This window comes from Crotalus tigris, unplaced genomic scaffold (genome assembly GCF_016545835.1).
Source record: "Crotalus tigris isolate CLP2741 ecotype Arizona unplaced genomic scaffold, ASM1654583v1 scf7180000017666.27876245, whole genome shotgun sequence".
In the NCBI taxonomy this organism is placed as follows: Eukaryota; Metazoa; Chordata; class Lepidosauria; order Squamata; family Viperidae; genus Crotalus; species Crotalus tigris.
Genome location: NW_024096551.1, coordinates 304986 through 317057, shown reverse-complemented (window position 1 = coordinate 317057; position 12072 = coordinate 304986). Strand labels below are relative to the sequence as shown.

At 34.7% G+C, this 12072-nt stretch overlaps 1 protein-coding gene across 9 annotated transcripts in view; it reads left to right on the top strand.

Annotated features, from left to right (window-relative positions):
* Positions 1-12072, top strand: part of TRAK1 (trafficking kinesin protein 1) — a 121972-nt gene that overhangs the window by 98921 nt on the left and 10979 nt on the right. For 4 of the 9 annotated variants that reach the window (XM_039336082.1, XM_039336085.1, XM_039336084.1 and 1 more), the window contains 2 exons: positions 1434-1750; positions 4678-5007. In XM_039336082.1, the coding sequence (XP_039192016.1) occupies positions 1434-1750; positions 4678-5007 (647 nt within the window). Of the gene's footprint in view, positions 1-1433; positions 1751-4677; positions 5008-7369; positions 10116-12072 lie in introns of those variants that run through there. The other 5 variants (XM_039336083.1, XM_039336086.1, XM_039336088.1 and 2 more) reach the window with 3 other exon arrangements.

Below are 12072 nucleotides of genomic sequence, written 5' to 3'. Positions count from 1 at the left end.
GGCTGGATCTGGGCTCTGGAGGCCTTTTCCAGGCTGCTGCTGCCCAGATCTGAGACTGGGGAATGCTTCCATGCTTCCCCATGGCCCAATCCGGACTCCAGAGACGTTTTCTAGGCCGCTGCCACCCAGATCTGAGGCCGGAAAGTACTTCCGTGCCCCCCTGCGGTCCGATCCAGGTTCTGGAGGCCTTTTCCAGCCCCAGTCGGGCCACTGGGGGGCTGCAGAAGCATCCCCTGGCCTCAGATCTGGGCGGCAGTCGGAACCACGGCAAAGAGAGAAGGATCTTTTCCAGGTGAATCTGGCGTGGCAGGAAGTGAGGAGGAAGCATGTGGTATTTAGTGGGTCGGGAAGACCTTGGGGGCCTGTTCCATCACTAGGTCCTCCGTGGCCTTCCCTACCATGAGATATCTCATGTTCAGTTAACAAGCTGCGTTTTAACGAGCAAGGGTGTGATCCCATTCGACAAGATTTAATCTACAGGTTTTTGAATTATGAGTGGAATGGGCAGGCTCCATTCCACTCATAACTCGGGGACTACCTGTACTCCAAGCAAATAATTCTAGTTGCTGATATGAAATTAACTTTGAATAATTAAACTTTAATTTTATTTAAGTAATTGATGTATAATTAACAATCACACTGCATTTTTCTGGCACGATGATTGTTTGAATCAGTTTATGGATTTGGAATTTTCCTGAGTCATTAAACTATAACTCGCATAGTGATTTCATGTCAATTAAACAAAGCATCTTTTTCTGAATAAATACCATGATGTTTTAAATAGCTGCTATTGGGTTGACAATTTTTTTCTAACTAATTATTATATTATATAAACTCTCATTATTTCTGTTATTTGGGAAAATTAAGGAAAAAAACTTTATTGGTAGCACTAAAGATTACAAAAAATAATAATTTATCATTAGGCCTGCAAAAATCATCAGGGGAAAGGGCCACATTGATAATTTAGAAGTTCTCATGGGCTGCAAATAATAGAAATATTTGCCAGTCAGCTGTTCCTTGGCTAGCTGAGTGGCAGACGCTGTAGTGGCAGGCAGCAGTGGCTCAATATTTGCTACTTTTTTTAAAAAAATGGGCATAAGGCTGCTTGGAGGGCCACATATTGTGTAGACCAGTTCTTATGTGTACCATACTGCATTTATTAAAACTATATTAAATCAGCTATATTCTTCCTCTGTGGTACATACTAGTTTTTTCTTTAAATGAGCAGCTTGTGTATAAATCATAAACCTCAGTAAGATAAAGGACATTCCTGTTTGCATCTGTATCCCTTCTATCTAGTTATTTCTCAGATTGAAAGTGTAAGTTATATTGATTGAACTGAAAATATTTAAAAATATTTATATTTTGTGGGAGGAGGGGTCCTTACTTTCTTCTTGTCACCTATATTAATGAGTGTTTGCTCTTTGTTTTAGAAATGAAGAGAAGAACAAGAAACCAGGAATGCCAGGAACACCAGGTTCTTGTGACCTGGAAAAAGCTCTTAGAAGGTTGTCCCTTCGGAGGGAGAATTATCTGTCAGAAAGGAGGTTTTTTGAAGAAGAACAGGAAAGAAAGTTGAGAGAATTAGCAGAGAAAGGGGAATTTCATAGTGGTTCCATTACTCCAACAGAGAGTATTATGTCATTTAGAACACACTCCGGGTTTTCTGAATTTACTGGCTATTCAGGAATATCTATCAGCAGTCGTTCATATCTCCCAGAGAAGCTTCAGATTGTGAAGCCCTTAGAAGGTGATAATAAAGCTCCTCGGCCTTTATCTATTTTCCTTTGTGACTATCTGTGGTCTCTTCTCCATCAGCAAGAAAGAGGAAATCTTTGTAATACGTACTCATTTTACTTTAGAGGTAGCCCTCCTCAGTGTTGGTTTGAACTCTTCTGAGGATAGGAATTATCCTTTTTTAAAAAAGCAATATATGCTATGTTTCTAATATATTCAGTAGAATATTTATAGTTTTAGGGATTCATTTTGAATTCCTATATTAATATAGATATTACTATATCATTCAAACAGCAAGAAATGTAAACCTAAATTCCACTGACATGGAGAACAATGATGCAGTGACAGTGCATTGAATTTCAACATTATAGGACTAAAACACTTGCTACATTGCAGTGTTACAGTCTGAAAGTGGTCCTTAATTTGTTGCAACAAAATTCAAGATAGCATTCATTCAAAAGCTCAAGTTGCTTTGCCTTGATCTGGCAGGCCATTTGCTTCATCAGAAATAGGCCTCCATGTACAAATTTTCTTTTTAGTATCAGGGTGTCATTTCAAATCAATGCTTTTCTTTCATCATCTGAATAAAAAATATATCTGCAGCTAGATTTCTCTATTACTTCAGTAATACATACTTATATTGTTCCAAAGAAACACACAGCATTTCATTGATTAAAATGTAAGATTATGATAACATACATTATCTTTTTCAAAAGAATTGACACGCTAAAAAATGTTGCAATAGATGTCACTCAAATGCTTAATTTTGGGTTTGGGGTTAACATTTTTGGCATTTTATAATATGGATCTATCAAATCCACCTTACTTTTTATCTGTAAACTATTTCAATTTGTTGGAATTTGCATCAAAATTGGAAGATTCCACCAGCACAATTGAATCAATATAAATAATGTCTTTGGCTTTTACAGAGTGCTTATTTAAAATAAAATATTTTAGAGAAGAGATAGCAGATAATCAACTTTCATCTCTTGATTGCTAGTATTGTATAGGTTTCTGTCATCTAATTTGTTTTCTTCAATAAACTTTCAGTTTCCATTTTTTTTGTTTCTCTTGATTTTTCACTTTAGCTTCTTTCTATATGAAACCTTTTCTTCTTGCACTTTGTGTTACTGATCATCTTTAAAAATTTACTGTGTATATGTTATGCAGGAGATAATTTCAGAATTCTTACATTTTTTTAAAAAAAAGCTCAATTTAAATAATGTTTATAAAATTTGCAAAGCGAATTTGGGAGTAGTTTTGATACAGTAAATGTATTTCTAGCTGTTCTCTATTTTTCACTTTGCCTATTTTGTTAAATATATATATAATTCAAAATACACATAATTTCATTACAGCATTTTTATTAAACCATTTCTAATTGTAGATTAGTAATAAATAATTTGATTTATAGATGATTATTTATTATTGCATTTAATTATTTAATTTATAATGGAAAATGGAGTTATTTCTTACATCTTAAGAATAAATGAGAGGAGAGGAGGGAAGAGGAGACGGATAATAGACACACAAAAAATGTATGTTACATCTTCCAGTAGTATGAACAGAGAAACCTAACCTATCTTATTCTAGCATACATTTTAGGTTATATCTCTGCTTAATCTGCACCATGTGTCCCGGTACATGTATAATAGACCTCTGCTTCTGTGGATCTGGTGCTTAGTGCCTGTTTTTGTGCTGCTATGGTCAATGCCTTTTAGTCTAGAGTGAACAAAAAATAAGCTACTAGATTTGCCAGTTTTTGTATTTGGTAAAATCAGAATGGGAGGTAGGCCCAATTCATAAGAATATTCCATATTACTCTTGGTCTAGTAGTTAAGGCACAGGATTACTCATCATCTAGTGGTCAAACTAAGATCCTGGGAGCTTTAATTCTCCCTTAGGCATGAAAGTCACCTGGGGACATTGCACAATCTCTCTCATCCCCATCCACCTCAGAAGATTGTTCTTGTAGGGAAAATAGAAAGAGGAAGGAGTTTTAGGTATGTTCACTATCTTGAGTTATTTATAAAAAATAATAAGGGTGGAATATTTCTAAAATAGTAAAACTGACATTTTTATTTTATTATTTAGTTGTAAGAAATGATACTCTTTACCCCTTCTGTCTGTCTGTCTATCTAGCTAAATAAGCTTAGACATTTAGGAATAGAACTTTTCAGCGTCCTTTCCTGTCTACTTTCTACGTTAAAATGGTAGAAATATCACAAAACATTTTTGAATTCAGTTCAGTTTTTAAAAATTTTAAAAAACTGAACACAAACCCATGTTCTTTGGATGGAGAATTAGTCAGTATCTTTCTATGTAGGGTTGATAATCATTTTTTATTACATTGAAGTAAATTGGATATATTTCTTAGTCAACATATCAGAGTCATTGATTGAGATGGGGGCCATAAAAATTAAATACGCAAACAAATAAAGGATGCAGTGTGAGTTTGGTCCGAGGGAGCAAATTTATGCGTTCAAATCGGTCCTGACTCCTGGTGATTGCCTGGACAAATCCCTGCAGTTTTTTTGGGCAAGATTTCAAAAGTGGATTACAATTCTCTGCTTGCTAGAGCTGAGAGAGAGTGATTGGATCAAGCTCACCCAGCTAGCTTTGTGCTTATAGCAGAACTAGAACTCACAGTCCGCTGGTTTCTAGCCTGGTACCTTAACTAGTACACCAAGCTGACTTCTCAAAAACATTACTTCTACTTTATCCCTAGTAACAAAAGTGATCTAAAACAATATTTGATACTTGCAACTGAAGCTACTTTTTTATGAAGTTTCCCACTATGATGATTTCTTGCAGAACAGTTTGAAGCAGTTGTGACACTTCATCAGCAATTAAGGTGTAACTACATATAATGAGCATTATAAACAGTCTGTCCATAATTCAAATCTCCATACTGACCTGTTTGTTCTATTGTTTTCCAAGGTTCTGCCACACTGCATCATTGGCAACAGCTTGCTCAGCCTCATCTAGGAGGCATCCTAGATCCAAGGCCTGGGGTTGTTACTAAGGGCTTCCGTACTCTTGATCTTGATCTGGATGAAGTGTATTGCCTTAATGATTTTGAAGAAGATGAATCAGGTGAAATTACATACAAAGGCTTAACTACCTCGACACCGATTCAGCACACAGAGACCTCAGGTGAGAGGTCTCAGGCACAAGTGACTGTTTCAGACAGCAAGAATTACCCAAGTCGCTCTCAGGCTTTCCCAGAGGAGATACAGGAACCTGCAACTGACGATGATGAGGGGTCTGGTGAGGGAACCTCATTAAGTCCAGCACAACTGCCATGTTTGCAGGATATTGATAATTGGGCCATTCTCACATCTCTCCAGAGCAGCATCCATAATGTTGCTTCATGTTTAACTTCTTCATGACAATGCACACAAGAATTAACATTAGCCAGTTTCTGAACTGTGATTTCTAACTATTACTGGTGGGGTTTTTTTTCAAGTCAAAAGAAGTACATGATCCCTATTTTCTTCTTTAGTTTGATGAGAGAAGGCTGCTAAAAGGATGCAATTCATTGGGGTTCTCAAAAAAAGAAGCCAATTCTTTTGGTTCTGAGTTTGTATGAGGAGGTTACAGTTTTGCAGATTGCCATTATTTTAGTATTTTGTGTGTTGTAATGCTTATATTCTAAAATTGTTATTTAATATTTATCTAAAAACAGAGTAATGAGAGTAAGTGGCAGAATTCCAGCATTGTTATCTGTAATAATAGGAATTCCTTGAAATCAGCCACTTTGATTCTTAGGATGAAATTACATATTGACTTAAATGGTGTAAGTTTTTTAATGTTTGATAACTGGAGGGAAGACTGAGGCTAGAAGGCTTGCTGTTAAAAAAGAAATATCCAAAATCCTGATACAAAACTTCTACTGGTATTAATTGTAAACTGCTAAGACTTTATATGTCAGTTTTTCCTTGCTAATATCTAGCTATGAACTGTTTTGCGGAAAAAATAAGACCAGACAATGGAATCATTATATTTTTTTTTCTGCCAATTACTCTGACTTTTGGGATCTGTCTGAGAACTACTTTTATATATTTTTTCTAAAGTAGTTAGAATTTATATTCTGTATGCTAAGCAAGGTTAGCATACAGAATAGGATAATTGTGTTGCCAGAATTCACAAGAAATCATGTGGTCCAGGTTATTGCCTTAATTTTAGCAAATGTAGCAAATGAAAAGGCAGCACAGTTGAACACTTTGCACATTGATGACAAAAGAGTGATTGCTAAAGATATAGAGATCAAATGTATATATTGTTTTTAAGCTTTTTCAAATGAGCTTTCTAGAAGTAGTTATTTTCCAACGTCTCGGTATTTTGAGGGCACTGAAATCCAGCACTTTACAAATTTGGGGATTTATAGGACAGAAGGTAAGTATATACTTGGATTCAGGAAGCCATATTTTTTATTCTTAATTCAGTAGCAAGCTACCTCTTTGTGCTGCCAGACATAATTCCTTTGAAGTCATCTAGCAGGTGCAGATTATGCAAAAGCAGGTTGAAGTTTTCTCTACAAGGCCTAAACAGAAATGAAACAGAATGAGAAATGTTTCTTTGCTCAGCAGATCTGTAGGCTTTATGGCTTAGAAAAAAAACTCCCAGTTTTGATTGGGATTTTACAGTGTGATCTATAAAGTCCAATACATGGACAATTACCTGCATAAGTGCTTGATGACTTGGGAATTGAGGTAATACTGTATGCTATTTGAATTAACTGATAGAATTTAAAATATTGCAGCATTTCAACTTCTGCATCATTCTGTCGTCTGATTTACATTAGCCCATGTTCAGATGTCCTGTTTGAAAAATCTGCTGATACATTAAATAGAGAACTATGTTTATTTTCCGTTGGTGGTATAGCTGACTGCAAAAGGATAAAAAGACAAATTATGAATCCACAGTATAACATATAACCTGTGACTTTTGCACTTGGATCCAATATTGAGACCCATATATGAAAGGATATGTTTATATGCCGGACAGCACTTTTTGTCATGGCTGTGGATTCCTATGTTTGGTAATTGAAAAGATGCCAGTTTTTTCTTTAAAAAAATAATCTAGAGTGAAATATTTTTCAACACTGGATATAACATGTTCCTAATTCTGATTGGTTACCATTCAAAAGCTATATTTTGACCTGTATTTCCATAAATGTAATAATGAAAATGATTTTCATAGGTGTTCTTTTGGCTTTTTGCATTGTACATACACTTTATACATAGAATTGAGACTCTTATGAAAATGCAGTTATGGAATGGGAAATTCTTACTGAAATCTAGAACAAAATTTATTTGCTATAATTGTATTTGGTAACTTCAGTAAATCTTTGGAATGTGAATGAAAGAAGAGATCATTTTATTTTATTTAATAGCACTGTGATTTTCTGCAAAAGAAAGTAATTTGAGAAATCATTTGTTGGCTGCAGAAAAGGACAGTCCTTTCAACATATATTTAGTTTTCTTTTTCAAAATAAATAATAGCAAAACCTCATTGTCGATCACAATATTATCCTTTTTTATATGTTGGACCAAAGAACTGTTGAGTATTGTTAGAGATTGTATTGGAATTAAAACCTGACATTCTTTTCATTTTTGAATTGTTTGAGATACTGATCACTTACAGGCAGCTCACGGTTTCCTGACAGAGAATACTGCAGCCATATGAAAAGCTGATTACTGGAGGATGCTGTCCAGGTTTCTCTGAGTGGTATCTTTGCAGGATTAGTCTTTCTAAATGTTAAAAGAATATTTCTCTTTCATAGTCAAGAAAGCTCACCCACTAGGCTCAATTGCTACTTTTAGCAGCCTTTTCCTATCTTGTATATTAATAATAATGAGCTGGGTCTACTTCGCTTACTGCAACAGGTTTCTGCTAATTTAATTCCTTAGTGAAAGAAAATCAGTGTTTTTATGAAATGGGTAATGCAGACATGGAAATAGGTGAAAACCTTTATCCATTCTTTGAATAACTGTTTAATCTAAAATGTTCATACTCCTTTATTCTGCTATCATTTGTCAACTAACACTGAGCTGCTTTTTTTCTTTTAAATTTAGCTTTTCTCTCCATATAATCTTTTTCCATTATTGATTATTTGAGATTTTCTCAAATATTTTAACCTGGTTACACTTGCACAGGGAATCATGATTGCCATAACCCTTAAATATCAATTAAATGCATTGTTTGCACTAACCCTTGAAGCAACAGTATCATTTTTGAACATTGATGCTGTTAGGGTATTAGTCATCATTGCAAAATGCAGAATATCTGAAAGTAGCTTACAGGAATGGAATGATTTTTTTTTTTTTATTTTGAGCCACCTCATTTTATTAATACTTTTCTCTTTAAAAAAAATCTCCCTATTTCATATGCAATAACTCTTTTTACATAATTATCTTCATTATATATTTATTTTGCTACCGTTTTACAGGAAATATAGCCACAATAAGCATGTATTTTTCTCAGCCTTTCTGTAAATTTAAAAATATTTTGTGATAAGATATCAGATTATTGTATATATCCTATCATGGATAAGCAATATTTTAGAATGTAGTCACGTCAGAAGAGGCTAAACAATCACAGATATGTTTTTTGTACATGTTAAATCATGATAACATATTGAAAGTTTTTTTAACTCATCTGCAATCATGATGACTTTGCAATTGTACTTAATTCTCAATTGCTTCTATGGCTGTTAATGGATGCATGGTCTTTTCAGTTTGTGAATTGCTTTGCAACCAAGGGATATCCATAAAGTATGTCATATGTTAGAAGTGAAAAAATTGGCAATAAGCAATCTATGATACTGAAAACAGAAAGAGTAATGTTGACAAAAACATGGTTTCTTCCCATATTTGCTTTCTTGCTCTAGTTCTATGATCTCAAGAGGTCAGCAGGTGCTTTTCATTTTTTGTGTCTGCTTGCAATTTACGCAGGAACATACATTTTCCTTAATAATCCTTCATTTCCCAATACTCATAAGTGTTTTTGATAGGGTCAGAATCTGTCCTTATTTTTTCTTATATCCACTTTGTTTTATTGTATACAGTAGTACAGTAGTTGTACGTTATCCTTACTGTATGCAGTGCTTTTGGTTTTTTTTTTAGAGATTTGCACTAATTAAAATTATACTAATTACACTGAAATAAATTAGAACTTTAAAGCAATATAATATGCAGGAATGATATATATCAGTTGGTAGCAATAAAAACAATATGAAATAATAATACCGATACTCCTCGACTTATAACTGTAATAGAACCTGTGCATTATGCTCTTAAGTCATAGTCGTAAATAGATCAGTCGCATGACTAATCTGATTTTACAACTTTTTTTGCAACATCATTAAGTAAACACTATGATTGTTAAGTGAAACAATGATTTGCTATGAGCGCAGTTTTGCCAAAAACTGGAAGTAGATGCAGTTTGTCAGCAAAACCATTGTAAAACACATTGCATGATCATGGGACACTGCAAAGGGCTGTAAATGTAGCTCTGTTGCTGCATGCTGATGTACAGTTACATTGATTATGAGGGGCTGACCATTGTAACTTCAGATATGTGTCATAAATAGCTCCAAGATAAGTCTTTTTAAAATTTTGAATGGTCACTAAGCAATTAGTTATAACTCTATGAATTACCTGAATAGATAAAATTGATCATATGGCCCAAGTTAAAGAGCCTGGAAAAATAAAGAAGTTTTATGAAGTTAACGAAACTATGTGTCAGACGAGCCAATGGGATGGAATGCTTTCATTCCTTGCGCCCTGCTATGCTTCAAATAGATTGTCAGTGGAATTGTTTTGATGTTCAATCTCAGAAGACAGGCTAACATATTTGTAAATAATTAGGTAATCAGTTGCGATGTACACCATGAAGTGTTTTAATATCAAATGTAGTTTAATCTGGAGAATACTAAAAAATGGTAACTGAGGCTATAATTACTAATTTGAAATAGTTTAAATCCCCATGAAAGAGCTTCTCTGGAGTGGTGCCTGCTGTATGGAATAGCCTTCGTCCAGAGGGCTCCTACCTTCATAGCCTTTTAGAAGGCAGTGAACACCGAGCTGGTCCCCTAAATGCAGGGCCAGGATGGGAGTTGAACCCAGCACCTGTGGTGTGATATACTTAGGATTATCATGGCACTTTGGCTGGAGTGTGATAATTGGCAGTTTTTATTTTCACTATTGTTATAAGGGGCTTGATAATTGTTAGCCACCAGGGTTATCTCTTTTTTTGCCATGGTTATTAAGCCAATCATATGGTTATTAAGTGAATCATATGGTTGTAAAATGAATCCTGCTTTCCCCATTGATTTTGCTTGTCGGAAGCACCCTGGGAAGGTTTCAAATAATGATCACATCCCAAATTAAGAGGCCATGAGTTCAAGTCCTGCCTGAAAGCCAGCTGGGTGAATTTGGGCCATCACTATCTCTCAACCCAACCCACTCACAGTGTTGTTGTTATGAAGAAAATAGGTTGAGGAAGGTATGTTGGAGATGATCTCTGCCTTGAATTATTTGTAAAAATAATAAAGGCAGGATATAAATAAATAACTTTGAAAATACATGCCAGTTGCCAAACTCCTGAATTTTAATCATATGGGGACACTGCAATAGTCATAACTAGAAAGAGTGGTCATAAGTAATTTTTTCAGCATCATCATGCCTGCAACAGTTGTTAGATAAATAATTTTAAGTTGAGAGCTACCTTTACAGGCTTGCATGAATCACTCAGTTGTTGTAAGAAAGCACAGCATGAATCCAAAATATATTCCTGTGAAAAGGAAGATTTCTGGCATTCAACAAGATACTTGGCTCTGCCAAAAGTTTCACAAAGAAGAACACATGTTGGCAGAAAAGGATAGATCTTTACTGAGTATCGGTTGTCTTCTAAACTACTTTCTATGCTCTTTTGGATGATTTCCAAGCGTTGTAGAGATGATTTTCAAGAACATAATGAATTACACCATATTCTTTTCAGCACCTCTCATGAGAATATATAGAATTTTAAAATTGAGAAGGTGACTTGTTTAAGATGACATACATTATGGTCTGTTTAACTTTGCATTCCACAGTTGCACCCTATAGCAATTTATAAATACAAATATTGGGTTTTTTATGGTTCTATAACCTGTTTTGTTGCAATACCACAAACGTAAGTTATTTATCTTATATTCAGCTATTCAGATTGATTTAATTGCTATCTGGTTCAGCAGCAGGTGTTTTGTTTGCATTTCAGATGGAGGTGGGAAATGCTGCAGATGGGCAGTAGTGGATCCATAAAAATTATGCGGGACACAAAAATAATACATAAAAAGTGATCCAAAGCTACTTATTTGTATATGGCAAAGGTATATGAACCTCTAGATTATCAATTCATTTGAAGGGGAAATTATAGTCAGCTCTTTCAATCAAAGAGATGATAATCAGGTATGAGTGTCAGAAGTCCTGCCTTATTTAAAGAAGAGAATTCTGGATATTCACTATTAAAATCTGACTTTCATAACAGATGTTTGGAAGTGTGTCATAACTTGAACAAAGGAGATATCTAAGGACCTCTGAAAAACAATTATTAATGTTCACCAGGTTAGAAAAGATTATAATACTATTTCTAAAGGTTTTAAACTCTACCAGTCCACTGTCAGGCAGATTGTGTACAAATGAAGCAATTCAGCCCTATAGTTGCCGTCCCCAGGGATGGTTTGGCAACCAAGATCATATAAAAGAAAAGGTATGAAATATTCTAAGAGGTCACAAAGACCCCAGGGTAATATCTAAGGAACATAAGTTTTCTCTTACACTGAGAATGTCAGTGTTGATGAGAACAGCATAAGGAGAACATTGAACAGCAATAGTGTGCATTGCACTGTTGCAAGGAGAAGGCCACTACTCTTCAAAAAAGAGTATGCATTGCACTGTTGCAAGGAGAAGGCCACTACTCTTCAAAAAAGATCATTGCTGCTCATCTATAGTTTGCAAAAAAAAAAAAAAATGTGGATAAGCCTGAAGGCTATTGGAAGAATAGCCTCCAGCATTATCTTTGGAAAAAGGCAAATCCTGCATTCTGACATAAGAACTTTAACCCATCTGTGAAATCATAAAGTAATATCATAATTTATGCCTATTTTGCTGCCTCTGGATAAGGATGTTTTGTCACCATTGATGCAACTATAAATTCTGAATTGTACTAGCAAATTCTACAGAAAATATCTGCCCATAAACTCAAGAGAAATAGATATATAGCAAAACCATAACCTCAAATAGATAAATTATTTAACCAAAGAATGGTTAAAACAGGAAAGTTAGTATT